This window comes from Oncorhynchus keta, chromosome 1 (assembly GCF_023373465.1).
Source record: "Oncorhynchus keta strain PuntledgeMale-10-30-2019 chromosome 1, Oket_V2, whole genome shotgun sequence".
Taxonomy (NCBI): Eukaryota; Metazoa; Chordata; class Actinopteri; order Salmoniformes; family Salmonidae; genus Oncorhynchus; species Oncorhynchus keta.
Genome location: NC_068421.1, coordinates 28,686,991 through 28,712,623, shown reverse-complemented (window position 1 = coordinate 28,712,623; position 25,633 = coordinate 28,686,991). Strand labels below are relative to the sequence as shown.

Below are 25,633 nucleotides of genomic sequence, written 5' to 3'. Positions count from 1 at the left end.
TAGTGTAGTACTACATCCTGTACACACTCCCTGTCATAGCCTGGGAACAAATATACTGTTAGTCTACCCTGTCAAGCTAAAAGTGGAAGGTCAAAATGTTTTGTAGTTGTGTCAAGGTACTTGTTCCTCAGTGTGAAACTATTAAAACTGAAGCCCTCCAGGTTTGTGACAAGTATGAGTCTGGAAATCAATGGACAAACACAATATTACCAAGCCAGAGGGGAATAACTGAGTAAAAAGCCAGGATTCAAAGCCTATATATTGTCACACCAGGCTTTGTGTGTGTGTGTGTGTGTGTGTGTGTGTGTGTGTGTGTGTGTGTGTGTGTGTGTGTGTGTGTGTGTGTGTGTGTGTGTGTGTGTGTGTGTGTGTGTGTCAGGTCTGAGGTGGGCTCTCCAACCCAGTGGGCTGAGAGAGCTGAGCAGGAGGCCCGAGGGAGACTTCAGCCTCTGTTGAACCAAGCCCTGGTAAAACAAAAATTTCAACTCTCCTCTCAAAAAAGAAAGGGTTGTATGCACACAAAAAAATAGACTTTAGACAATCCTTTTAGTTTTCTTCTTGCTTTTCAGCAGGCAGGGAATAAATAACTGAGTGTGTAACTTTTCTGCCACTCAATACCCACATTGTTGTTACATAAGAAAAGCCTGGACCAGGGAGCCCCCCCCATGGAATCCACTGCCCTCAGAGGAGTGGGAAAATCAATACATCTCATTTGTAATTGAAAAATCCATATAGCTCTTTACCACCAGATTTGTGCCACCACAGTGAAATTAATAGGGAATTTACAGGCCTAGAGTGTACTGCTGCAGCCTTGTGTATGTGCTGAGTGACAATACTGAGTTAGAGTAGGAGAGGTTGGTGTTAGGCAGGAGAAGGTCAATAGTGGTGTGGTACTGAGCTTGCCCCACATGTGAACCCCAGCAGATGGGAGCTGCTGCATCTCAGACCCGGGACAGAAAGGCCACATCGTCACTAAGGCATCAACTGTCTGAACAGGCTGCAGACAGAGTGAGTAACCCTGTCATATCGTAATGATACTGACCTATATTACCGTTTTAATTGATGTTTTCTAAGTATTTGAGTCCCAAATGCCCATAGGGCTCTGGTCAATAGTAGTGCACTATATAGGGAATAGGGTGCCATTTGGGGAAACAGCCCTGAAGTGATTCCTTTCCCATGTGCTGAGCTCTGTGCTATCTACCTCCCTCTCCAGGCTGCAGAGAGCGCTGAGGTGCTGAGTGAGGCCCTGCTAGAGGAGCTGCTGGCCGATGCAGCGCGGGCCGCCTGGGCGGTGGAGACAGACAGACGGACGGAGGGTTTGGCCCAGCTCCAGCTCCAAGCCCCCACCCTGGAGAGCATGCTGCTACGCATGGAGGAGATGGAGGTGAGCCCTGAGCACAGCCCTAAGGAAAGGCCACCACACAGGGAGTTTGAAAGGGCACCACTCGTCAGTTTGTGTGATGTTTGACAGCCTTCGTCAAGCTGTGCTGTGGAGACAGTGAATTCACTGTCCAGTCCTGTCTGGATTCCTGAAAAGGCTTTGTATTATTGTTTGGCTGAATAATTCATTAAAATAATGTACTTCTGTTGTCTATGTGTCTGAGCAGAAAGACCAGGAAGCTGTGAGGAGGCGTTTTGCTACCCTCACATACTCAGACCCTTACTACTGGAACAGAAGGGACACTACTGGTGAGTAAACAGACCAAGTAACTCCTCCACACAGCCACCACACTTTTGCATGGGGGTTTGAATTGTTGTTCCTCTGGTACCCTGCAGGTGAAGGTATTGTGTTAGTGCTGTTTTAGCCAGTAATGCTAGCAAGGCTATCCCTCATTCTCACTCCTTTTCCACTCCTCTTTCTCTTATCCCCCTCTCCCCAATCTCTTTCTCAGGGCCCCAGAGGTCTGTTCCAATCTCCAGGCCAGTCTCTCCTCAGCCCGTTAGGATCACCAGGCCAGCACTGAGACACACCACCACAGCTGACATTGTCCTGGAGAGCCCTGTGGAGACCGGGTGAGTTGACATGTTTTCTCCCTTTCCCAGGTAATTTCTGGTGTTGCCAAAGTGTTATTCTCTCTGAATAGTCCTATGCACAGTATTCAATAGAATATTGTGTATTATTATAGTATCTGTATGTTAATATGTTTGTTTTGTAGTAATCACCATGCAGTACTGCAGCCACCATCTTAGAGAAAGCCCTGTCTGAGATGAATGGGTTGATGTGTGGACAGATGGCATACTTTTATAAACTGGGGGGGTTCAAGCCCTGCATGCTGATTGGCTGACAGCTGTTGTATATCGGCCTATTTAAAAAAATATATATATATTTTTTTTTCCCACCTTTATTTAACCAGGTAGGGTAGTTGAGAACAAGTTCTCATTTACAACTGTGACCTGACCAAGATAAAGCAAAGCAGTGTGAACAGACAACAACACAGAGTTACACATGGAGTAAACAATTAACAAGTCAATAACACAGTAGAGAAAAATACAAAAAGACAAAACATTGACAAAACATTTTATTTTTAATGCTCTAATTACATTGGTAACCAGTTTGTAATAGCAATAAGGCACCTCTGGGTTTTGTGTAATATGGCCAATATACCACGGCTAATGGCTGTGTCCAGGCACGCCGACTTGTCGTGCCTAAGAACAGCCCTTAGCAGTGGTACATTGGCCATATACCACACCGCCACGTTCCTTATTGCTTAATTCTACATTTACTGTTTGAATATGGGAATGCCGTACCCTGACCATTTGTTGATGTTGCAGATTGTAGTTAAGGTTTATGCGATGCTATACTGGGAGATGGGACCTCTGGAGTCTCCTCTAAATGTCACTTCATTACAGAGAAGAATGGTGTATGACATCACTTAACCTGCTCAGACAGGAACTCATTAAGGTGTCAATGATGGCATGGGACAATATAACCAGACAAAACTGATGCAGAACATTGATCCCATTAATTTAAGACAGTGAGAAAGTGCCCAACAAAACCACCGTCCCAAAAATTGCTTTATTTTCCAGTTGGCGTCCACAACAAAACTGAGGTGGAATGTTGTTTATTCCTTTCCCAGAAGGCACTGCTTTGTTGTGCCTCAATTCTGGCTGTTCATCTCCACTCCTAATGTCTCCTGGCTGCAATGAGTCCAAGCCTAACTCCTTCCAAACCCCCTCTCCCTCTGGCAACACAAAGAGGGAGTGTGCCTCTGCCTCCCTCCGCTGCCAGAGTTTTAGCTGTAGCTGCTGTTGCTTAAATGAACTAGGAAAGTGAAGGAAGAAGAAAGATTGGAGAGTGTGAGAGATGGGAGCCAACGTCTGACAGGGGAAGTAAGTTGTTGAGAGCGGAGCTGACATGCCAGCATGATGCAGTGGAACAGATTCAAGCAGCAGCACCATTAGCAGATTAAAGACCGAGTAGTTCACTGATTCTGCCCCAACTGGACCTTCTGGACGGGCTCAGACCAACTCTTCTGTGACTCATCTCTCACTCAGTCTGTCTGCTTTTAGCCACCCATCTGTAACCTTCTGTTGCTGTCTTTGAAGAGTGGGCAAACTAGTCTGGGCACCAGTCTCTAACATCCCACTCCTTGTGTCTTTGGCAAATGACACGGAGTACAAGGAGTGGAATGTAATAACTGAACAGAGACTGGCAACTAGGTTATGGGCAAACCACCAGAAAACTATAACTCTTGCTGTCTGTTTTGTGAGTTAGGAGGAAGATGTGGTAAAACCCAAACTCCATGCATAGCGCAGGTTATGACTTTGTCTAGTAATTGATATGGTTTATGGGTAAAACAATGCTTGCAGAACTCGCTGAGCTTGGCTTTCTTGATCCTGTATTGGAGGTAGTGATTGGCCAGATTAGCTTTACTTCTAACCTTGTGTTGTAGATAACAGCTACCTGTATCATCCTGCCTCTATGAAGATAGTATTAGACTCATCCAGGGCAGTCTGCCTCTGTGTCTTCTTCTCTCTCATGGCCCAGTGAATTACACAGTCCAATGGGACTTCTCACCTCTGCCTGAGTGGCAGGTAATTTAGTTTGTGTGTTTAAAAAAAGGAAAGTGGCCCGTGTCTTCCTCATTGCCTCTGACACACTGCTCTCTGACAGGAATCCTATAAAAAGACTAGCAGAGTGTGTCATGAAAATGCTCTCCCTTGTACTTCCCTTGCTTTTCCCCCAATAGCTGTATGATGGAGATCATGTGGAAGTGTCTGATCGAAAATGAAGCCAGGTATTTGTTTGTATCGACGAGTGCACTCGTGTGAAAGCACAACACAATGATTGTGTGTCTGAGAATGTCGGGTAAGTTTTCAGCGTATTCTGTCTCATTTGTAAAGCAATAGGCATTGATTCTAAATGGCACATGGATATTGTCTCGTCCCCCACAAACCGACAGAATGACAGAGCATATTCTGGAGTTCTTCCCTCGACTCTTTCTATTAACCTTGAATACGTAGAGAAAATTTGTCAACCAAACACTCAGGACTGAAAAGGATTGATCTTTATGTGCCAACATACAGGGAGCGTTTTCCACGTCCATTCTTCACAGTATGTTTCCCTGTAGGCCTGTGTTCTGAGTGCTAGCTTCAAAGGGTTGACAGAGATAAAGGTGCCACTAGAGTGATTCCATAGAAAATCGGGCGGGACGAACGAACATGATTTTGGAAATGTTCACTAAATGTAATCCATAGGATTGTCCTTTGGAGGAAAGATTGTTGGCATACTGTGTATCTGACATTTGTATCTAAAAGTGTAATTGGGAAATAATTAATGGAAGTTGGCATATTTATTACATTTTGGCCTTACCCTCCTTTAAGACTCCGTAATGCAGTGGTCACCAACTTTTTCGTCACAGTCAAAACCCAAGCCTAGATCTACCGCTCAGATTTTTTTTATACATGACTTAAAAAATGTAACATTAACCTAATGAAAACTGTTCTGTAGGAATGAGGTTTGTGCAGTAGACCTTATACATTATCAAAGTGTCTGCGTTGCCAAGCACTAAAATAGAAGTCCGTTCTATTTGTAACGCTGAACGCGGTGCAAGTCCTGCCTCTCCCATCTCCTCATTGGTTTATTGAAGCAGATACCCACGTGCCTTCTTCTCATTGGTTATACCCACGTGGGTGATTGAAAGATGAACTGAGGTCAGTCGGTTGTGGTAATACACCTTATTATGAAAGTTAGATGCCAATCACCATATAAAGTCCAAAGAAGAAAAGGCCTGGAAAGAGGAGAAATGACTAGAAATTATTCGGTTGACCGTTTTGTGTGGATTAATTGTCGGAGTAGAGGACCTTGTGCATTTCAGGTAAAATAATAAATAGGACAAATTAGCTAGCAACTGCAAGCTAGCTAGCTAAATTGCCATAAATGTTTAATGCTTTTTGACCTGTCCCCAAATTAATATAATTAGTTCAGAGTTTGTTTTGATATTTCAACCTGTGTGTCGTCATCGCCTTTTGGTGTGGGTGGGACAAAATCAATTTGTGCACGATGGCTCTTGGGCACGTCCGGTTTGGGCATGGTGTTATGGTGAAACTCGAGTCGCACCACATCTGACTCATGCATAAATTAATGTTGTTCCTATGACCAGAGAAAATGTAATATTCCTTGATATTAAAATAGACCCGGCGAACTGCTAATAATACAAATTCAGGGATATTGATACACTTGGCTACTCATTCATTGCAGCTGCAGCGTAAGTGAAAGTAGGGAGAAGAGTGTTTTGTAATAGTGCTGAATAAAAACGTACACGTGAACTCGCTCCAACAAAAAGCAGCTCTTTGCTGTATTCTTGGATCTCCCGGTCCACCGTTATGCGGAGTTTGTATTTTCAGACAAATTAAATGGTTCAAAGTGGGAACACTTTGCCTACCTGGTGCGCAGGGCTACTGAATCATATGCACGTTGGTCTTTCTACAGAAATGTTTGGTGATCGACGAGGAATGCCTTAGAGATCGATCAGTCGATCGCGATCGACAGGTTGGTGACGGTTCCATAATGTTTCGTCTGTAGGTGCTACAAGCAAAAAAATGGTCTTATGAAGCTTTACTGCTTGCTCTGTAATATGAGTAGTATTTTAATTTCAATACACTTTTTTTTACATTAATGTATGAATGTTGCTTATTTTTCTGCTGGTGATTTGCAGGATGTGCAGAGATCATTGCACATCCTGCCTACTGTGCCAATTTCGATGTATAAAATGGGCCGTAACTTTAAAACTAGCAGAGATTCCACTCTAGAGCTTTGAGATTCCCGTAGAGTGTTCAACAATATATTGAAAGATACATTTTTTCAATATTCATGTTTATATTTGTCAGTACTCATACATTATTGTAAACATAGTTTATTACTGAAATTTAAAAAAAATACTACAGAGCACAAATCTACAGAGCAAGCGGTAAAGCTTCATATGACACAAATTGGAGTCTTAAAGGAGGTCTGGGTAAGGCCAAAATGTAAAAAATATGCCAACTTTGATGAATTATTTCTCAATCGAATCAGCTGTGTAGTGCTAGGGCAAAATCCCAGGACCAAGTTTGGGAAACCCTGCTCCAAAGGTCCATTCTAAGGATAACATTTTGTGTAAAACCTCCAAAGTCATGGTCTTTTTTTGTCCTGGTTTCGTATGGAATTACTCTAGAGGGGTTTCTATTCCGTGTAGTGTGTCTGGCTCACTGATTCTTCTCTTGGCGAGATAGTGTTTGTCTTGGGACATCTTCACATATCGAAGAGACATAATTATATTTCTACATGTTTATCCTCAAGTGTGCAGCCACATCTTGCTGAAGGCAGAGATTGTTGCTGAGTACATATGTCTAGTACTGCACTGCCAGCGCTAAAATGTATATTTCTCTGGAGGTTCTTCTGCCAGCCCTCATAGTCCTGTCAAGATCACATCTGTTCTTGATTTATCAGAAGTGCTATTCAGACCAGAGGTGATTATTATTCAGTAAGTGAAGCCCTTCTGGTAATTACAGCACACTATTGCCTGTTGGATGGCTCATATGGGAATGACATTTCTCAGATTGCTTTCTGACTGTTCAACCAGCCCTCCCTCCTCAGATCAGAAGATATGAGCAGGAGCACAGGCTAAATCTATTACCGCCGTGTAGCTCCTAGCTTCAAAATGATGATTCCCATGTCTAGTCTTGTATTGTTCTCATTTGATTATTCTTATTACATTCCCAACTCCGGGAAGTTGCTCCACTGAAATTGTTGAGATTGAAATATAGCCTATCCACCATATGATAATGCTCACTTTGATGCCAGGCAAAAGACAATCAGTAGACTTGATTTAGTGAAAATAAATAATGGACCATATGATGGTTATGAAACTGGTTGATGTAATGCCTAATCTAAGTTCTGGTTCTTTTTCTGTGGCTGTCCTTATTCTTCCCTACGTCGTTCATTCATTTGGCCAGGTCTCCCCTATAAAAGAGGTCTTCTGACCTCAATGGGACTTCCTTGATTTAAAAAAAGGTTAATTCAAATCAAATAGATCCCCTTGGGACCACATCAGACAGAGGTGGAGTGGAGCTCTGGGCCGTTGTACAATACAGTGAAGAGAGCTCTAGGTAGGTTGTGGACACAGATAAATTGCTCAATTAAGCTATGCCCAATTTACTACTCATGCATACTTGTTGTGATGAAGTACAAACCTTTTCAGGTTTCTGCATAATGGAGTGTTAGTGGAAAATAGGTCAACTGAGGATACATCTAAAGGGAGAGAGAGAGTTATTGGTATCATTATGTTAATGAAACACTTTTTATAGGGCTGTCCATCACAGGACCATTTCTACTAAGTTTAAGTCGCTGGGGAGCAAACCCCTTTAGTATGTCAGACTGTCACTAGAGGGGGCTAGTCATTCTATAAGGAATGGATAGTGGTAGCTAGTGTGTTTGTGTGTGTGGACAGTTGTTGTAGTATAGAATGTATGAAACTGGTGATTACTGCTGTGTGTTTGGGAAGCGGTGAGTGGGCACAGCTGCCGATTTAGTGTTGGGAGCTCAATATGTGAGTGTGCTCAAACACTGCTCAGTACAGGGAGTCAGCAGGCCCCTCCACTGCAGACAACACAAACACACACACAACAGGGATTGGATGCGTAATCATATCTCATAGCTTAGAAAGCAGTGCACAACAGAACACAATGTTATAGAACACAATGTTGTTATAGAACACAATGTTGTTATAGAACACAATGTTGTTATAGAACACAATGTTGTTATAGAACACAATGTTGTTATAGAACACAATGTTGTTATAGAACACAATGTTGTTATAGAACACAATGTTGTTATCGAACACAATGTTGTTATTGTTGTTATAGAACACAATGTTGTTATCGAACACAATGTTGTTATAGAACACAATGTTGTTATAGAACACAATGTTGTTATAGAACACAATGTTGTTATAGAACACAATGTTTTTATAGAACACAATGTTGTTATCGAACACAATGTTGTTATAGAACACAATGTTGTTATAGAACACAATGTTGTTATAGAACACAATGTTGTTATAGAACACAATGTTGTTATCGAACACAATGTTGTTATAGAACACAATGTTGTTATAGAACACAATGTTGTTATCGAACACAATGTTGTTATCGAACACAATGTTGTTATCGAACACAATGTTGTTATCGAACACAATGTTGTTATAGAACACAATGTTGTTATAGAACACAATGTTGTTATAGAACACAATGTTGTTATAGAACACAATGTTGTTATCGAACACAATGTTGTTATCGAACACAATGTTGTTATAGAACACAATGTTGTTATAGAACACAATGTTGTTATAGAACACAATGTTGTTATAGAACACAATGTTGTTATAGAACACAATGTTGTTATAGAACACAATGTTGTTATAGAACACAATGTTGTTATCGAACACAATGTTGTTATCGAACACAATGTTGTTATAGAACACAATGTTGTTATAGAACACAATGTTGTTATAGAACACAATGTTGTTATAGAACACAATGTTGTTATAGAACACAATGTTGTTATCGAACACAATGTTGTTATAGAACACAATGTTGTTATAGAACACAATGTTGTTATAGAACACAATGTTGTTATAGAACACAATGTTGTTATAGAACACAATGTTGTTATCGAACACAATGTTGTTATCGAACACAATGTTGTTATAGAACACAATGTTGTTATAGAACACAATGTTCAAACAACTGTCATCTGATTTGTTATGGAATTCATAGGAACTCTTTGCTCCACATTCCCTTTTCTTCAGGTGTTTTGTTATTTGTCATTGACAAGTGTCACTTTCATTTGGGGTAGGTACAAAGCCTGTTGTGCTGTATTGAGATCCCCTAAGACAAAAAGCCTACACTCTCCAATATTCAGTCTTTGTGTGGCAGATGTTGAATTCATATCTTTCCACCATTTCCAATCATCATGTGTATGTATATATGTGCTATAACATCCTCTTATAAAGTCTTCTTACCGACAAATGTACACTTCTGTTGAGGTATCATTTGCCCAAAGCTCTCCTTAGAAAATGTGGTTATAATTGATGATGAGGAAAAAATCTAATTAGCTATGGCTAATTTACAAATATGTAGCCCCCTTTCACTCCAATGAACCACTTAGCTATTGAGTCTAGACTAATAGTTCATCATAAAGATTGAATTAGCTGCTACAGTCTAGAGCTTTAATGGAGATACTTCATCCTGAGAAACACTCAGTACTCAGTCCAAATGCATTGCCTGTAATTCTAATATTTCAACAGACATTAGACTAGAGTACAGTTGAAGTCAGAAGTTTACATACACTTATGTTGGAGTCATTAAAACTTGTTTTTCAACCACTCCACAAATTTCTTGTTAACAAACTATAGTTTTGGCAAGTCGGTTTGGACATATACTTTGTGCATGACACAAGTACTTTTTTCCAACAATTGTTTACATATTATTTCACTTATAATTCACTGTATCACAATTCCACTGGGTTAGAAGTTTACATACAGTTGATTGTGCCTTTAAACAGATTGGAAAATTCCAGAAAACGAATGTCATGGCTTTAGAAGCTTCTGATAGGCTAATTGACATAATTTGAGTCAATTGAAGGTGTACCTGTGAATGTATTTCAAGGCCTACCTTCAAACTCAGTGCCTCTTTGCTTGACATCATAGGAAAATCAAAAGAAATCAGCCAAGACCTCAGAAAAAATTGTGGCCCTCCACAAGTCTGCTTCATACTTAGAAGCAATTTCCAAATGCCTGAACCACGTTCATCTGTACAAACAATAGTACGCAAGTATAAAAACCACACAGCCGTCATACCACTCAGGAAGGAGACGACTTCTGTCTCCTAGAGATGAACGTACTTTGGTGCGAAAAATGCGAATCAATCCCAGAACGATAGCAAAGGACCTTGTGAAGATGCTGGAGGAAACAGGTACAAAAGTATCTATATCCACAGTAAAAATGAGTCCTATATCGACATAACCTGAAAGACTGCTCAGCAAGGAAGAAGCCACTGCTCCATAACCGCCATAAAAAAAGCCAGACTATGGTTTGCAACTGCACATGGGGACAAAGATTGTACTATTTGGAGAAATGTCCTCTGGTCTGATGAAACGAAAATAGAACTGTTTGGCCATAATGACCATCGTTATATTTTGAGGAAAAGGGTGAGGCTAGCAGGCCGAAGAACACCATTACAACCATGAAGCACGCGGGCGGCAGCATCATGTTGTGAGGGTGCTTTGCTGCAGGAGGGACTGGTGCACTTCACAAAATAGATGGTATCATGAGGGAGGAAAATGATGTGGATATATTGAAGCAACATCTCAAGACATCTATCAGGAAGTTAAAAGCTTGCTCGCAAATGGGTCTTCCAAATGGACAATGACCCCAAGCATACTTCCAAAGTTGTGGCAAAATGGCTGAAGGACAACAAAGTCAAGGTATTGGAGTGGCCATCACAAAGCCCTGACCTCAGTCCCATAGAAAATGTATGGGCAGAACTGAAAAAGCGTGTGCGATCAAGGAGGCCTACAAATCTGACTCAGTTACACCAGCTCTTTCAGGAGGAATGGGCCAAAATTCACCCAACTTATTGTGGGAAGCTTATGGATGGCTATCTGAAACGTTTGACCCAAGTTAAACAATTTAAAGGCAATGCTACCAAATACTAATCGAGTGTATGTCAACTTCTGACCCACTGGGAATGTGATGAAAGAAATAAAAGCTGAAATAAATCATTCTCTCTACTATTATTCTGACATTTCACATTCTTAGGATCACCACCTTGTTTTATCTGACCTAAGACAAGGAATTTCTACTAGGATTAAATGTCAGGAATTGTGAAAACTGACTTTGGCTAAGCTGTATGTAAACTTCCGACTTGTATCTGTACTTCATAAGATGCTGTAGATCCTTATCTCTCTCTGTGTCCTGGGTTGAATTGGGGTGAGTGATTTATGTTGGAGATGATGGGTGATTGTGCTGGAGATGATGGGTGATTTATGCTGGAGATGATGGGCGATTTATGCTGGAGATGATGGGCGATTTATGCTGGAGATGATGGGCGATTTATGCTGGAGATGATGGGCGATTTATGCTGGAGATGATGGGCGATTTATGCTGGAGATGATGGGCGATTTATGCTGGAGATGATGGGCGATTTATGCTGGAGATGATGGGCGATTTATGCTGGAGATGATGGGCGATTTATGCTGGAGATGATGGGCGAGTTATGCTGGAGATGATGGGCGATTTATGCTGGAGATGATGGGCGATTTATGCTGGAGATGATGGGCGATTTATGCTGGAGATGATGGGCGATTTATGCTGGAGATGATGGGCGATTTATGCTGGAGATGATGGGCGATTTATGCTGGAGATGATGGGCGAGTTATGCTGGAGATGATGGGCGATTTATGCTGGAGATGATGGGCGATTTATGCTGGAGATGATGGGCGATTTATGCTGGAGATGATGGGCGATTTATGCTGGAGATGATGGGCGATTTATGCTGGAGATGATGGGCGATTTATGCTGGAGATGATGGGCGATTTATGCTGGAGATGATGGGCGATTTATGCTGGAGATGATGGGTGATTTATGCTGGAGATGATGGGCGATTTATGCTGGAGATGATGGGCGATTTATGCTGGAGATGATGGGCGAGTTATGCTGGAGATGATGGGCGAGTTATGCTGGAGATGATGGGCGATTTATGCTGGAGATGATGGGCGATTTATGCTGGAGATGATGGGCGATTTATGATGTGTGATTATGATGGGTGATGATGGAGATGATTATGAGTGGTTATGATGGAGATGGGTGATTATGCTGGAGATGATGGGTGATTATACTGGAGATGATGGGTCATTTATGCTGGAGATGATGGGTGATTTATGATGTGTGATTATGATGGGTGATGATGATGATGGAGATGATTATGGGTGGTTATGATGGAGATGAGTGGTTATGATGGAGATGATGGGTGATTTATGCTGGAGATGGATGATTTATGATGTGTGATTATGAATGGTGATGATGATGGAGATGGTTATGATGGGGGATGATGGGTGGTTATGGTGGGTGATTTATGATGGAGATGGGTGGGTAGAGAATCTACTCCTCAGTATGCGTCTGGTGAGAGCAGCGGAGTGGGAGTGGGGGGGTCATGCATCATTGGAGTGGAGGGAAAGAGGTCTCCATGGTGAGAAGACCTAGTGGAGAGAGTCTGAGAGCTGCCCTACGTGTCCCTCGCTGACTGACCACAGCTCCACCACCACCAAGACAAACAAATCTATGGTCAGATTAAAGACTGGTCTGCTGTTGCTCCATAATATCTAAAGACTCCAGTCTTTTGTCCAGGGCTTTCTGACCCTGTTCCTGGAGAGCTTCCCTCCTGTATGTTTTCCCTCCAACCCCAGTTGTATAACTAACTTGATTCAGCTGATCAACCAGCTAATTATTAGAATCAGGTGCACTAGATTAGGATTGGAGTGAAAACCTACTGGACAGTAGCTCTCTTGTCCCTGGTGTGTTCCCCTTTCTCTCAAACTATCACTCTCTTGTACTGTTCTCTCAGAACAACTCTTCTAAACTTGTTCCCGGAGAGGAGCATCTCAGTAGATTTGGTGCGGTGATGGCTGTTACCCGCCCATCTAATCAACCTCTAGCTCCCGAGAAACTCTTGTCCTTGTCTCTGCGATTGGCCCTGATGGGTAGAACCATCTGTGATTGTTGTAGGCAGAAAGAAAATAAAAGTTGCTACCACATTGTAATGATTCACCTCATTTTCTCTGCACTGTTTTCTCTATCCACCTGCTTTCTTAATGCATTGAATTCTTCCTCTGCTCTCAGAACCGAAGCACCATTTCTCTAGCAGTAGAGCTGTAGCCAGCATCTTCCCCTGAATCACCCCCCACTATCTCTGAAAACAGATTTGGGTCTCTCTCTCGTTATTTCACTCTCTCGTATGCTCTCGCTGTCTCAGAATCAAACCCAGCTCAGTCTGCTTCCTGTTTGATATATCACATATGGAGCTGGTGTTTTGCCACTTTCTCTGTTTCCTTGGCGATAGACTTCTGGAGTTGTTGGAGAAGAATGAGACAACGTAAGATATTTGAAGACAATTTCACACACTTCGCTGTGGGAATTTATGGCTCAGCCTGCTCATCAGTTTGAGTTGTTTGTGTTTTTTCCCCACTAGGCTTTTCTGTAGTAGGTGGATGTGAGAGGGCTGGGTTTGTCAGGCTATGATCAGACTGCAGCTACCCTCTCCTCTCTCTCTGTCAGCAACTGCTGCCCATTCACAACAGTGAACAGGCTGCAATATATTCACCACTGACGATCAACATGTCAGTGAGTGTGTCCTCATTGTCTCCTAACTTTCTAAGCATCCTTGTAGAGCCAGGAGAAAGAGTAGTGCAGCTTGTATATTTTACTGGAAATGTTAACATTCACAAGGTGAAAATCACTCGATAAATATGCAGAATTAATCTTCTCTTTTGTGAAATTGTGCTGCCACTTGAATTTGTTTCCTTTTATTTTTTTATATTTTTTTTGTGAATTTTACTCCTTTTTTCTCCCCAAATTCATGGTATCCAATTGTTGTAGTAGCTACAACTCCCGTACGGGCTCGGGAGAGACGAAGGTTGAAAGTCATGCGTCCTCCGATACACAACCCAACCAGCCGTACTGCTTCTTAACACAGCGCTAATCCAACCCGGAAACCAGCCGCACCAATGTGTCGGAGGAAACACCGTGTACCTGGCAACCTTGGTTAGCGCGCACTGCGCCCGGGCCGCCACAGGAGTCGCTGGTGCGCGATGAGACAAGGACATCCCTACCGACTAAGCCCTCCCTAACCCGGACGACGCTAGGCCAATTGTGCGTCGCCCTACGGACCTCCCGGTCGCGGCCGGTTACGACAGAGACTCTGATGGCACAGCTGGCGCTGCAGTACAGCGCCCTTAACCACTGCGCCACCCGGGAGGCGAATTTGTGTTTCCTGGCTGTGCTGCCAGGATGGTGCCCTCATTCCCACACTCTTAGTTGCACATAATGCTTGGGAGCCTTCACACTGATTTGAATCTAAATGTGTTATTCTATTTTTTGTGGACATAAAGGAAACCTTGCAGCAGGGAAAAGGGAAATGATCGCCACAGTGGCCCTTAAATGACCCAAGAGCATAAATGGGCCCTGTGTGTTGTCCAGCGATGAAGCAAATTGGTAGGGCCAACAGTGAATTACCCACCCTGGCACTTCTCCCTGTGTGTCTGTGTGCCCACAGCCTGGCCTCATGTTGTGTAGACACCAGGAACAGCAGGAGCAAACAGGGCCAGGGATGACTGGACCTGGCTTGGTGTGTGGGGAGAACATTAGAGAGACATTTTGCTTGTGGAACTGCTGCATCTGTCTCTAAATATAGTATCAGCCAGAGTGCTGTTGCCAGAGCTAGACTGATTTGCTCACAGAAAAAAATATTACAACTCTGGCCTGGACATTGCCCACCTGAGCCCCTCGGGGAAGTGTGGGGGTGAGGGATGTGAGTGGAGCACACAGACTCTAGGACGTAGCATCACACCCCTCTCAACCTCCTCTCTGTGTGTGTGCCTCTTCGGGACCACAGTGAGGACATGGCTCTACGAAGAGGTTATTCGGTTACCAAGGGCCTCCTTCCTCCTCCAATTGACTCGGGCGCCTCTCAATATGGCAATTGGCTCCGGCCCCTACCTCAATGAATAGCAGTTCTAGCAGTTCCAGGCTGCTGCTTTTCCACTTCCATTGACAGATGTACCCAATTGAATCAGACTGAATGGAGATGAGGACAATGTAATTAAAAGATGGTGTGAAGCTCCATCAGTCTGGTATTCAGCCTGAGCATCCTGTCTGTCTGTTTCTGTCTTTCCACAACCCGAGCATACTCTGTCTCTCTCTCTCCAGTCTGAACACCCTGTCTGTCTCTCCATCTCTCTACAGCCACAGTGTCCTGTTTGAGGGCAGCAATAGGGAGGAGGTCTCCCCAGGTCAACCTGGCGGCAGCAGCACCTTCCCAGCCCCAAGGGAGAGGTGGGGAGACGGGACGCGACTCTCTGTGCCAGCCAGCATGCAGAGGAATATCCAGCAATACAGACAGGACCACGAGGCCTACCTCCGCCTGGTAGCCCACGAGGCTGTGGGCAGCTTCAACCCCTGGGCCATTGCAGACAGGTGAAATGGCACTATTTCTGACCAGGGACCTATGGGTACAGTTTTACTAGTTCCATTTGGGATGTAGCCTAGCAGTACAGGCACAACTATAGTACTTTTCACTGTTTCACCTATTCAAATGTACATTTTGCTGCTTGGGTTTGTTGTCCCCTAAGCCATCTCGACAGATTTGTCTTATTTGCCAGCCAGTTATGAATGACACTGTGTGTAGGAGGATGGATTATTCACCTGGCTACACAACTCTTCCACAAACATTGTGCTCTTTCCTTATTCAAACATTAGGCCCAGTGTTTGACTAGTTGTGGGGTGCGTGTGTCTGCATGGTTTAGCATACTGCGCTACAGGATCTGGTCTCTGGTGTTCACAGTTGTTATTCTAGCCCACCCACACATTTGCATATTTAAAAGAATTCTTAAGTTGGTGCAATGCAGAGAATCCCACTTGTCTCAATGAGTATACTGAATGCATTAGAGTGTGATAGATCAGAAATTCATCATATTCAGACATTTCAAAGAGAAGCAGATATAATTGAATAATCTGGCAATTTTTGTTAACGTTACCAAAGGAGAGATACTCAGGTCTGGCATCTGGAGATGCCCCTCTCTCCTCTCACCATATACGTGTGAGGGAGTGTGAATTGCTGCAAAAAAAGTGAGCGAAGAAAATCAACCCTGCCAGCCGAGGGACAACCGTTATTGTTGCCTCGTTACTTTTAGAGAGAGAGAGAGAGATGAGAGCGATGACAGGAGAGAGCGAGGTGACAATCATATGCCGTCCTCTTGAGCTATGCATCTGAACTATTCTTCATTTGTTGGGGGAGGGAGGTTGTTTCAGAGGGACCAGTCCAATTACTCCAGTATCAAGGGAAATATGGGGGGAAATGCCATGTCAATTAGCCTGCTATTCTCACTCATCAGAGTAACCTGTAAATCTGTGAGATGTTGGTAATAAGCTGGCCATACCAGTCAGTGTGTGGTGAGGTCCCTGTTGTGTGCTCCCTCCCTCTGTCTGATTTGAAAGACTAAGCAAGAACAACCTTGTATTTTTTGCATGTGCACCCCTGCAAGACTTTTTTTGGTAAGCACGCAAGCTTTATATACAACTTTATCTTTTTGTTTGGTTCAGGGACTACTGACATTTTTCTTTCTCTAATTTTGCTTCTGCTCCCAGTCTGTCAGAGGAGCTTATGTCCGAGGCCCTGGCTGACGTAGCAGCAGAGTTCCAGGACGTCTGTGAGGAGTACGCAGAGGCTGTCTTCACCTCCGAGTTCCTTCAGCCAATCACGTCACCTCCTGCCTCAGTTCCACCATTAGACATCCAATAGATCCTCTTCCTATTCACAGACATTGGGCAAGTTAGTTAGGTGTACTGCGGGTGAATTCCACTGGGAAAGTTGGTTTTGATAAGTTCAGAGAGAATATCACTACATTACAGGGGATTAGAAGATTATGTCTCCCCTCTTTCCATAAATAAACCTCTCCCAGAGGATTACTCGCACTTTCCGTTTCCACATTGAAACATGGAAGTAAATGAATTGTTTGGGGGAATTAACAATAGGGGGTAAGCAAGCCAAGGGCGCGATTCATTGGTTAATAGGAAATCCGGATAGCATATTGCACTCATTGAAATTGTGCGCTTCACTTCCCATGGCATGCACCAATTACTCTGTTAGCCAAATGACAAATGTCTAATTCAATGACAGTGCATATATCATCAGTGCACGTTGGATGAGGGAGCGGCCTGAGAGGATATTCTCAGGCTGTGGAGAGAGACTTGAAAGCAGCTGTGAAGGAGAAGAGAGACACATCCAGATGTTGAGTTGGCCCCTAGAGGAGCTGACTGTGACAGGGGACAGAGAGTGACTGAGTGAATTAGCTCACTCTGAATCAGACACAATTCTCTCCGCCAACTGTGTTTTGTGTGGGTGTCTGAATACATACAGGCTTATGCACGTACACATGTCTCACTCTGACAGTTCTGTTTCTTCCCAGAGCTCTACACAAATTGGACTCTAGGAGCCATTTCAGCATTATAATAGGAGTTTTTGAATTGCAGAATTCTTGAAATTGAAAAATATATTGTTTGTCTAATTATTTTTCATTGTCATTGTGCTAAATGCTGTTTGTTGATACCTAGGTTTTGAATGTATCACCTCCCGCCCCAACAGAACAACAAGATCTGTTTATGATCTATTCTGATCTGTGAACACAGAACATAGAACATAATGAAATTGGTTTTGTGTGCTTTGATGCATTTTATTTTTGATGTTTTATGGCACATTCATGGCAGACTGTTTTATACTGATGCCCAAAGTTTATTTTCAAATGACTTTTTTCTGGTACAATATTTAAAGTTTGCTTTATTTTGTCAAAATTAGGTATCGGGTGATTCACTTGATAACTTTAATGATGTTAGTATTAAAACATATGTTTTAAATGAGATGCATCTTGCTTTATCGATTTGAACTACAGCCACCCAGATACAGGACTGTTCTAATGGTGAAAATGGCCTGTCCCTACAGTATGTTAGCCAGCATAATTATCCTTGTCAAAGACAGAATTCATGTGACCATGAATATTGACTAGCCATAATATGAATTATGTGAAACACACAGGGACTCATTTTGAGGCAATGATGTCGAGTCAGGCTGGATAGAATCATTTTAGGTTTCCCTCAGGGACAGTTCAGCTGATGGCTGGCACTTTTCACGATTCTTAGAAAATTGGATATAATCTTTAGCCAAGTGAGAATTTTTCTCTATAGTATCCATATGGACATATTTACCTATTTACAGAACCAGTGACATTTTCTTACTCTGAACAACTACTGAAGAGATTGGATCCAATCTCTGGGCGTGGATATGGGAGAGGAGTGCAGCTGCTCCAGTTGAGAAATTGATCAGCACAGTATGTGCCCTCCCTGGGCTGTGATCTCCCTGACGTCATCATATAGTCTGACCTATCAAATCTCTGCATCAGCAACAAGAGAGAAATAACCTTGTTTCCCCCTCAATACAAGGCTGTGGCTAATCTCAAAGCAGTGGCAGTCAGAGCTAGCTATCAAATATGAAACCCTTATCCTTGCTTTGTCATAAGGCATGGTTAGAATTTGAAGATGTATTGAAAGCTAAGTCTGTGTGGATGGTTAAAAGGCTAAATGAATTTATTTCAGACTTGAGGTGCAACGTTCATTGTTGTTAATAGACAATCTGCACATCTCTTGGCTTCTTTCCTGCTAGAACCCACTGACCTTCACTCTGGAATAGCCCCATGGGACAAATCCAGTAGTGTAGAAAGACAATTGGTTCTGAGTGCTGAGATCTGGTGCTTTGAGTTTCACTCCCTTTTGCCCTCAGAACAGCCTCAATTCGTCAGGGCATCAAGGTGTCAAGCTTTCCACAGGGATGCTGGACCATGCTGACTCCAATGCTTCCCACAGTTGTGCCATGTTGGCTGGATGTTCTTTGGGTGGCGGACCATTTCTTGATACACACGGGAAACTGTTAAGTGTGAAAAACCCAAAGGCCTTTTCATCCTTGATGGAAACCATCAAGCATAATGTGATAAACATCCATCCCCCACCAGCCTTTGCCTTCCTACTGATTCTCTGTCTGTTTGCTTTTTGTTTGTTTACTTTGGAAAAATATTGTGTGCTTGTTTTCAAAATGCTTAATGTGGTTGATAAAGAATTTAAACTGTGTATTTATATTTGTTTTTGAATAAACCGTTTTTTAAAATAAACAACCCATGCTGTATCCTCTGTCATGGTAGTGGGGAAAGATGAGTTGGGGGGGGTCGTGTCTCAAAGCAGAGCCTGCTGTACACTTGGCACACTGCCCTTAGTGCCTTGGGATGAGATTGTTTCGAAAGACTAAACCTATTCTACCTAAATTGAATGTTTTTTTTTCTTGTGAGTGAGGCCAATGGGCGTAATAAATTATATCTACCTCGCTGTCTTCCTGGCCCTGCAGGCTGTTTCCTTTCACTCTCTTGCTAGAATCTCAATACAGTGTCTTGGGACAGAAGTATTTTGTCAATGGTCCTCCTGACTGGTACATATATCCTGGGCCCTCATGGGGTTGGGTAATATAGCGTGGCCGTGGCCAGGCCGGTACTCGGATTGGAGGGAGATGTCTCAGGCATTTGGCTCCATTGATAGTCATTCGATGGCATCAGGGTGCAGAGCTGCAGATAGAGTTATGCTGGTGCTGCTCTGATCCCAGGTTATGACCTGTTGTGTGGTCATGTGTTAAGCTAGAAGATAGAACTAGGGTATAACTATATATCTATTGTTGCACTGCTGTGCACAACAACATACAATCACTGCTCTCCCATGTTTCCTACTGCGCTTGGTAGATGGTTCAAGTTGGGACTTCTCAAAAGAGTTTTTCAGTTTGTATTCACGTTGGAAATCTACAATGACTTTTTCAGGTTGTATTCACATTGGAAATCTACAATGACTTTTTCAGGTTGTATTCACATTGGAAATCTACAATGACTTTTTCAGGTTGTATTCACATTGGAAATCTACAATTCGTTTTTCAGGTTGTATTCAGTTGGGAATCTACAATGAGTTTTTCAGGTTGTATTCAGTTGGGAATCTACAATTAGTTTTTCAGGTTGTATTCACGTTGGAAATCTACAATGAGTTTTTCAGGTTGTATTCACGTTGGAAATCTACAATGAGTTTTTCAGGTTGTATTCAGTTGGGAATCTACAATTAGTTTTTCAGGTTGTATTCACGTTGGAAATCTACAATTAGTTTTTCAGGTTGTATTCACGTTGGGAATCTACAATGAGTTTTTCAGGTTGTATTCAGTTGGGAATCTACAATTACTTTTTCAGGTTGTATTCACGTTGGGAATCTACAATGAGTTTTTCAGGTTGTATTCACGTTGGGAATCTACAATGAGTTTTTCAGGTTGTATTCACGTTGGAAATCTACAATGAGTTTTTCAGGTTGTATTCAGTTGGGAATCTACAATGACTTTTTCAGGTTGTATTCAGTTGGAAATCTACAATGAGTTTTTCAGGTTGTATTCAGTTGGGAATCTACAATGAGTTTTTCAGGTTGTATTCAGTTGGGAATCTACAATGAGTTTTTCAGGTTGTATTCACGTTGGAAATCTACAATTAGTTTTTCAGGTTGTATTCACGTTGGAAATCTACAATGAGTTTTTCAGGTTGTATTCAGTTGGGAATCTACAATTAGTTTTTCAGGTTGTATTCACGTTGGGAATCTACAATGAGTTTTTCAGGTTGTATTCACGTTGGGAATCTACAATGAGTTTTTCAGGTTGTATTCACGTTGGGAATCTACAATGAGTTTTTCAGGTTGTATTCAGTTGGGAATCTACAATGACTTTTTCAGGTTGTATTCAGTTGGGAATCTACAATGACTTTTTCAGGTTGTATTCAGTTGGAAATCTACAATGAGTTTTTCAGGTTGTATTCAGTTGGGAATCTACAATGAGTTTTTCAGGTTGTATTCAGTTGGGAATCTACAATTAGTTTTTCAGGTTGTATTCAGTTGGGAATCTACAATGAGTTTTTCAGGTTGTATTCAGTTGGGAACCTACAATGAGTTTTTCAGGTTGTATTCAGTTGGGAATCTACAATGAGTTTTTCAGGTTGTATTCAGTTGGGAACCTATAATTAGATTTTCAGGTTGTATTCACGTTGGAAATCTACAATGAGTTTTTCAGGTTGTATTCAGTTGGGAACCTATAATTAGTTTTTCAGGTTGTATTCACGTTGGAAATCTACAATTAGTTTTCCAAGTTGTATTCACGTTGGAAATCTACAATTAGTTTTTCAGGTTGTATTCACGTTGGAAATCTACAATGAGTTTTTCAGGTTGTATTCAGTTGGGAATCTACAATTAGTTTTTCAGGTTGTATTCACGTTGGAAATCTACAATGAGTTTTTCAGGTTGTATTCACGTTGGGAATCTACAATGAGTTTTTCAGGTTGTATTCACGTTGGGAATCTACAATGAGTTTTTCAGGTTGTATTCAGTTGGGAATCTACAATGAGTTTTTCAGGTTGTATTCACGTTGGAAATCTACAATGAGTTTTTCAGGTTGTATTCAGTTGGGAATCTACAATTAGTTTTTCAGGTTGTATTCACGTTGGAAATCTACAATTAGTTTTTCAGGTTGTATTCACGTTGGGAATCTACAATGAGTTTTTCAGGTTGTATTCAGTTGGGAATCTACAATTAGTTTTTCAGGTTGTATTCACGTTGGGAATCTACAATGAGTTTTTCAGGTTGTATTCACGTTGGGAATCTACAATGAGTTTTTCAGGTTGTATTCACGTTGGGAATCTACAATGAGTTTTTCAGGTTGTATTCAGTTGGGAATCTACAATGACTTTTTCAGGTTGTATTCAGTTGGGAATCTACAATGACTTTTTCAGGTTGTATTCAGTTGGAAATCTACAATGAGTTTTTCAGGTTGTATTCAGTTGGGAATCTACAATGAGTTTTTCAGGTTGTATTCAGTTGGGAATCTACAATGACTTTTTCAGGTTGTATTCAGTTGGGAATCTACAATGACTTTTTCAGGTTGTATTCAGTTGGAAATCTACAATGAGTTTTTCAGGTTGTATTCAGTTGGGAATCTACAATGAGTTTTTCAGGTTGTATTCAGTTGGGAATCTACAATTAGTTTTTCAGGTTGTATTCAGTTGGGAACCTATAATTAGATTTTCAGGTTTGGGAATGTACTATTTTCCGTGTTATAGTATCCTGCTAGCTAGCTAGCCAACAGCTAACAGCTAACAGCTAGCCAACAACAACCGGTCGCATTCCGCTTCGCTCCACAGTATCACATTTTCATTTCATTTCATTACAGTACAACGGTTTGATTTGTTTGATCGTAGCTAGCTACATAGCCGTCTTTGTTTCAAAGATAATTGTGTAGTCTAGAGCGATTTCCTAGGTTAGCTAGCCAGCTATTGTCGTTCTTTTAACGCAACGTAACGTAAACAACACTGCTAGCTAGCCAGCTAGCCCCCCGATTAGCAGCACTGTAGAAACTATTACACTCAACGGAACGACTTGATTAGTGTAGTGTCAACAACGCAGCCACTGCCAGCTAGCCTACTTTAGCAGTACTGTATCATTTTAATCATTTTAGTCAATAAGACTCTTGCTACGTAAGCTTAACTTTCTGAACATTCGAGACGTGTAGTCCACTTGTCATTCCAATCTCCTTGCATTAGCGTAGCCTTTTCTGTAGCCTGTCAACTATGTGTCTGTCTATCCCTGTTCTCTCCTTCCCTGTTCTCTCCTCTCTGCACAGACCATACAAACTGCACAGACATTCATCTCAGCCTATGCCTCCCTCCAGTCCCTTGACTTCTTGGCACTGACGGAAACATGGATCACCACAGATAACACTGCTACTCCTACTGCTCTCTCCTCGTCCGCCCACGTGTTCTCGTGGCACTTCTGGTCAGCGGGGTGGGGCACCGGGATCCTCATCTCTCCCAAGTGGTCTTTCTCTCTTTCTCCCCTTACCCATCTGTCTATCGCCTCCTTTGAATTCCATGCTGTCACAGTTACCAGCCCTTTCAAGCTTAACATCCTTATCATTTATCGCCCTCCAGGATCCCTCGGAGAGTTCATCAATGAGCTTGATGCCTTGATAAGCTCCTTTCCTGAGGACGGCTCACCTCTCACAGTTCTGGGCGACTTTAACCTCCCCACGTCTACCTTTGACTCATTCCTCTCTGCCTCCTTCCTTCCACTCCTCTCCTCTTTTGACCTCACCCTCTCACCTTCCCCCTACTCACAAGGCAGGCAATACGCTTGACCTCATCTTTACTAGATGCTGTTCTTCCACTAACCTCATTGCAACTCCCTCCAAGTCTCCGACCACTACCTTGTATCCTTTTCCCTCTCGCTCTCATCCAACACTTCCCACACTGCCCCTACTCGGATGGTATCGCGCCGTCCCAACCTTCGCTCTCTCTCCCCCGCTACTCTCTCCTCTTCCATCCTATCATCTCTTCCCTCTGCTCAAACTTTCTCCAACCTATCTCCTGATTCTGCCTCCTCAACCCTCCTCTCCTCCCTTACTGCATCCTTTGACTCCCTATGTCCCCTATCCTCCAGGCCGGCTCGGTCCTCCCTCCCGCTCCGTGGCTCGACGACTCCTTGCGAGCTCACAGAACAGGGCTCCGGGCAGCCGAGCGGAAATGGAGGAAAACTCGCCTCCCTGCGGACCTGGCATCCTTTCACTCCCTCCTCTCTACATTTTCCTCCTCTGTCTCTGCTGCTAAAGCCACTTTCTACCATTCTAAATTCCAAGCATCTGCCTCTAACCCTAGGAAGCTCTTTGCCACCTTCTCCTCCCTCCTGAATCCCCCCCCCCCTCCTCCCTCTCTGCAGATGACTTCGTCAACCATTTTGAAAAGAAGGTCGACGACATCCGATCCTCGTTTGCTAAGTCAAACGACACCGCTGGTTCTGCTCACACTGCCCTACCCTATGCTCTGACCTCTTTCTCCCTCTCTCTCCAGATGAAATCTCGCGTCTTGTGACGGCCGGCCGCCCAACAACCTGCCCGCTTGACCCTATCCCCTCCTCTCTTCTCCAGACCATTTCCGGAGACCTTCTCCCTTACCTCACCTCGCTCATCAACTCATCCCTGACCGCTGGCTACGTCCCTCCCGTCTTCAAGAGAGCGAGAGTTGCACCCCTTCTGAAAAAACCTACACTCGATCCCTCCGATGTCAACAACTACAGACCAGTATCCCTTCTCTCTTTTCTCTCCAAAACTCTTGAGCGTGCCGTCCTTGGCCAGCTCTACCGCTATCTCTCTCAGAATGACCTTCTTGATCCAAATCAGTCAGGTTTCAAGACTAGTCATTCAACTGAGACTGCTCTTCTCTGTATCACGGAGGCGCTCCGCACTGCTAAAGCTAACTCTCTCTCCTCTGCTCTCATCCTTCTAGACCTATCGGCTGCCTTCGATACTGTGAACCATCAGATCCTCCTCTCCACCCTCTCCGAGTTGGGCATCTCCGGCGCGGCCCACGCTTGGATTGCGTCCTACCTGACAGGTCACTCCTACCAGGTGGCGTGGCGAGAATCTGTCTCCTCACCACGCGCTCTCACCACTGGTGTCCCCCAGGGCTCTGTTCTAGGCCCTCTCTTATTCTCGCTATACACTAAGTCACTTGGCTCTGTCATAACCTCACATGGTCTCTCCTATCATTGCTATGCAGACGACACACAATTAATCTTCTCCTTTCCCCCTTCTGATGACCAGGTGGCGAATCGCATCTCTGCATGTCTGGCAGACATATCAGTGTGGATGACGGATCACCACCTCAAGCTGAACCTCAGCAAGACGGAGCTCCTCTTCCTCCCGGGGAAGGACTGCCCGTTCCATGATCTCGCCATCACGGTTGACAACTCCATTGTGTCCTCCTCCCAGAGCGCTAAGAACCTTGGCGTGATCCTGGACAACACCCTGACGTTCTCAACTAACATCAAGGCGGTGTCCCGTTCCTGTAGGTTCATGCTCTACAACATCCGCAGAGTACGACCCTGCCTCACACAGGAAGCGGCGCAGGTCCTAATCCAGGCACTTGTCATCTCCGTCTTGATTACTGCAACTCGCTGTTGGCTGGGCTCCCTGCCTGTGCCATTAAACCCCTACAACTCATCCAGAACGCCGCAGCCCATCTGGTGTTCAACCTTCCCAAGTTCTCTCACGTCACCCCGCTCCTCCGCTCTCTCCACTGGCTTCCAGTTGAAGCTCGCATCCGCTACAAGACCATGGTGCTTGCCTACGGAGCTGTGAGGGGAACGGCACCTCAGTACCTCCAGGCTCTGATCAGGCCCTACACCCAAACAAGGGCACTGCGTTCATCCACCTCTGGCCTGCTCGC

At 43.3% G+C, this 25,633-nt stretch overlaps 1 protein-coding gene across 5 annotated transcripts in view; it reads left to right on the top strand.

Annotated features, from left to right (window-relative positions):
- Positions 1 to 19,464, top strand: part of kiaa0753 (KIAA0753 ortholog) — a 28,857-nt gene extending 9,393 nt beyond the window's left edge. For 4 of the 5 annotated variants that reach the window (XM_035744313.2, XM_035744228.2, XM_035744058.2 and 1 more), the window contains exons 11-17: positions 380 to 467; positions 922 to 1,008; positions 1,214 to 1,384; positions 1,608 to 1,689; positions 1,893 to 2,013; positions 15,498 to 15,728; positions 16,899 to 19,464. In XM_035744313.2, the coding sequence (XP_035600206.1) occupies positions 380 to 467; positions 922 to 1,008; positions 1,214 to 1,384; positions 1,608 to 1,689; positions 1,893 to 2,013; positions 15,498 to 15,728; positions 16,899 to 17,052 (934 nt within the window). In that variant the 3' untranslated portion in view covers positions 17,053 to 19,464. The remainder of the gene's footprint in view (positions 1 to 379; positions 468 to 921; positions 1,009 to 1,213; positions 1,385 to 1,607; positions 1,690 to 1,892; positions 2,014 to 15,497; positions 15,729 to 16,898) is intronic. The other variant, XM_035744396.2, reaches the window with a different exon arrangement.
- The last annotated feature ends 6,169 nt before the right edge of the window (positions 19,465 to 25,633 follow it).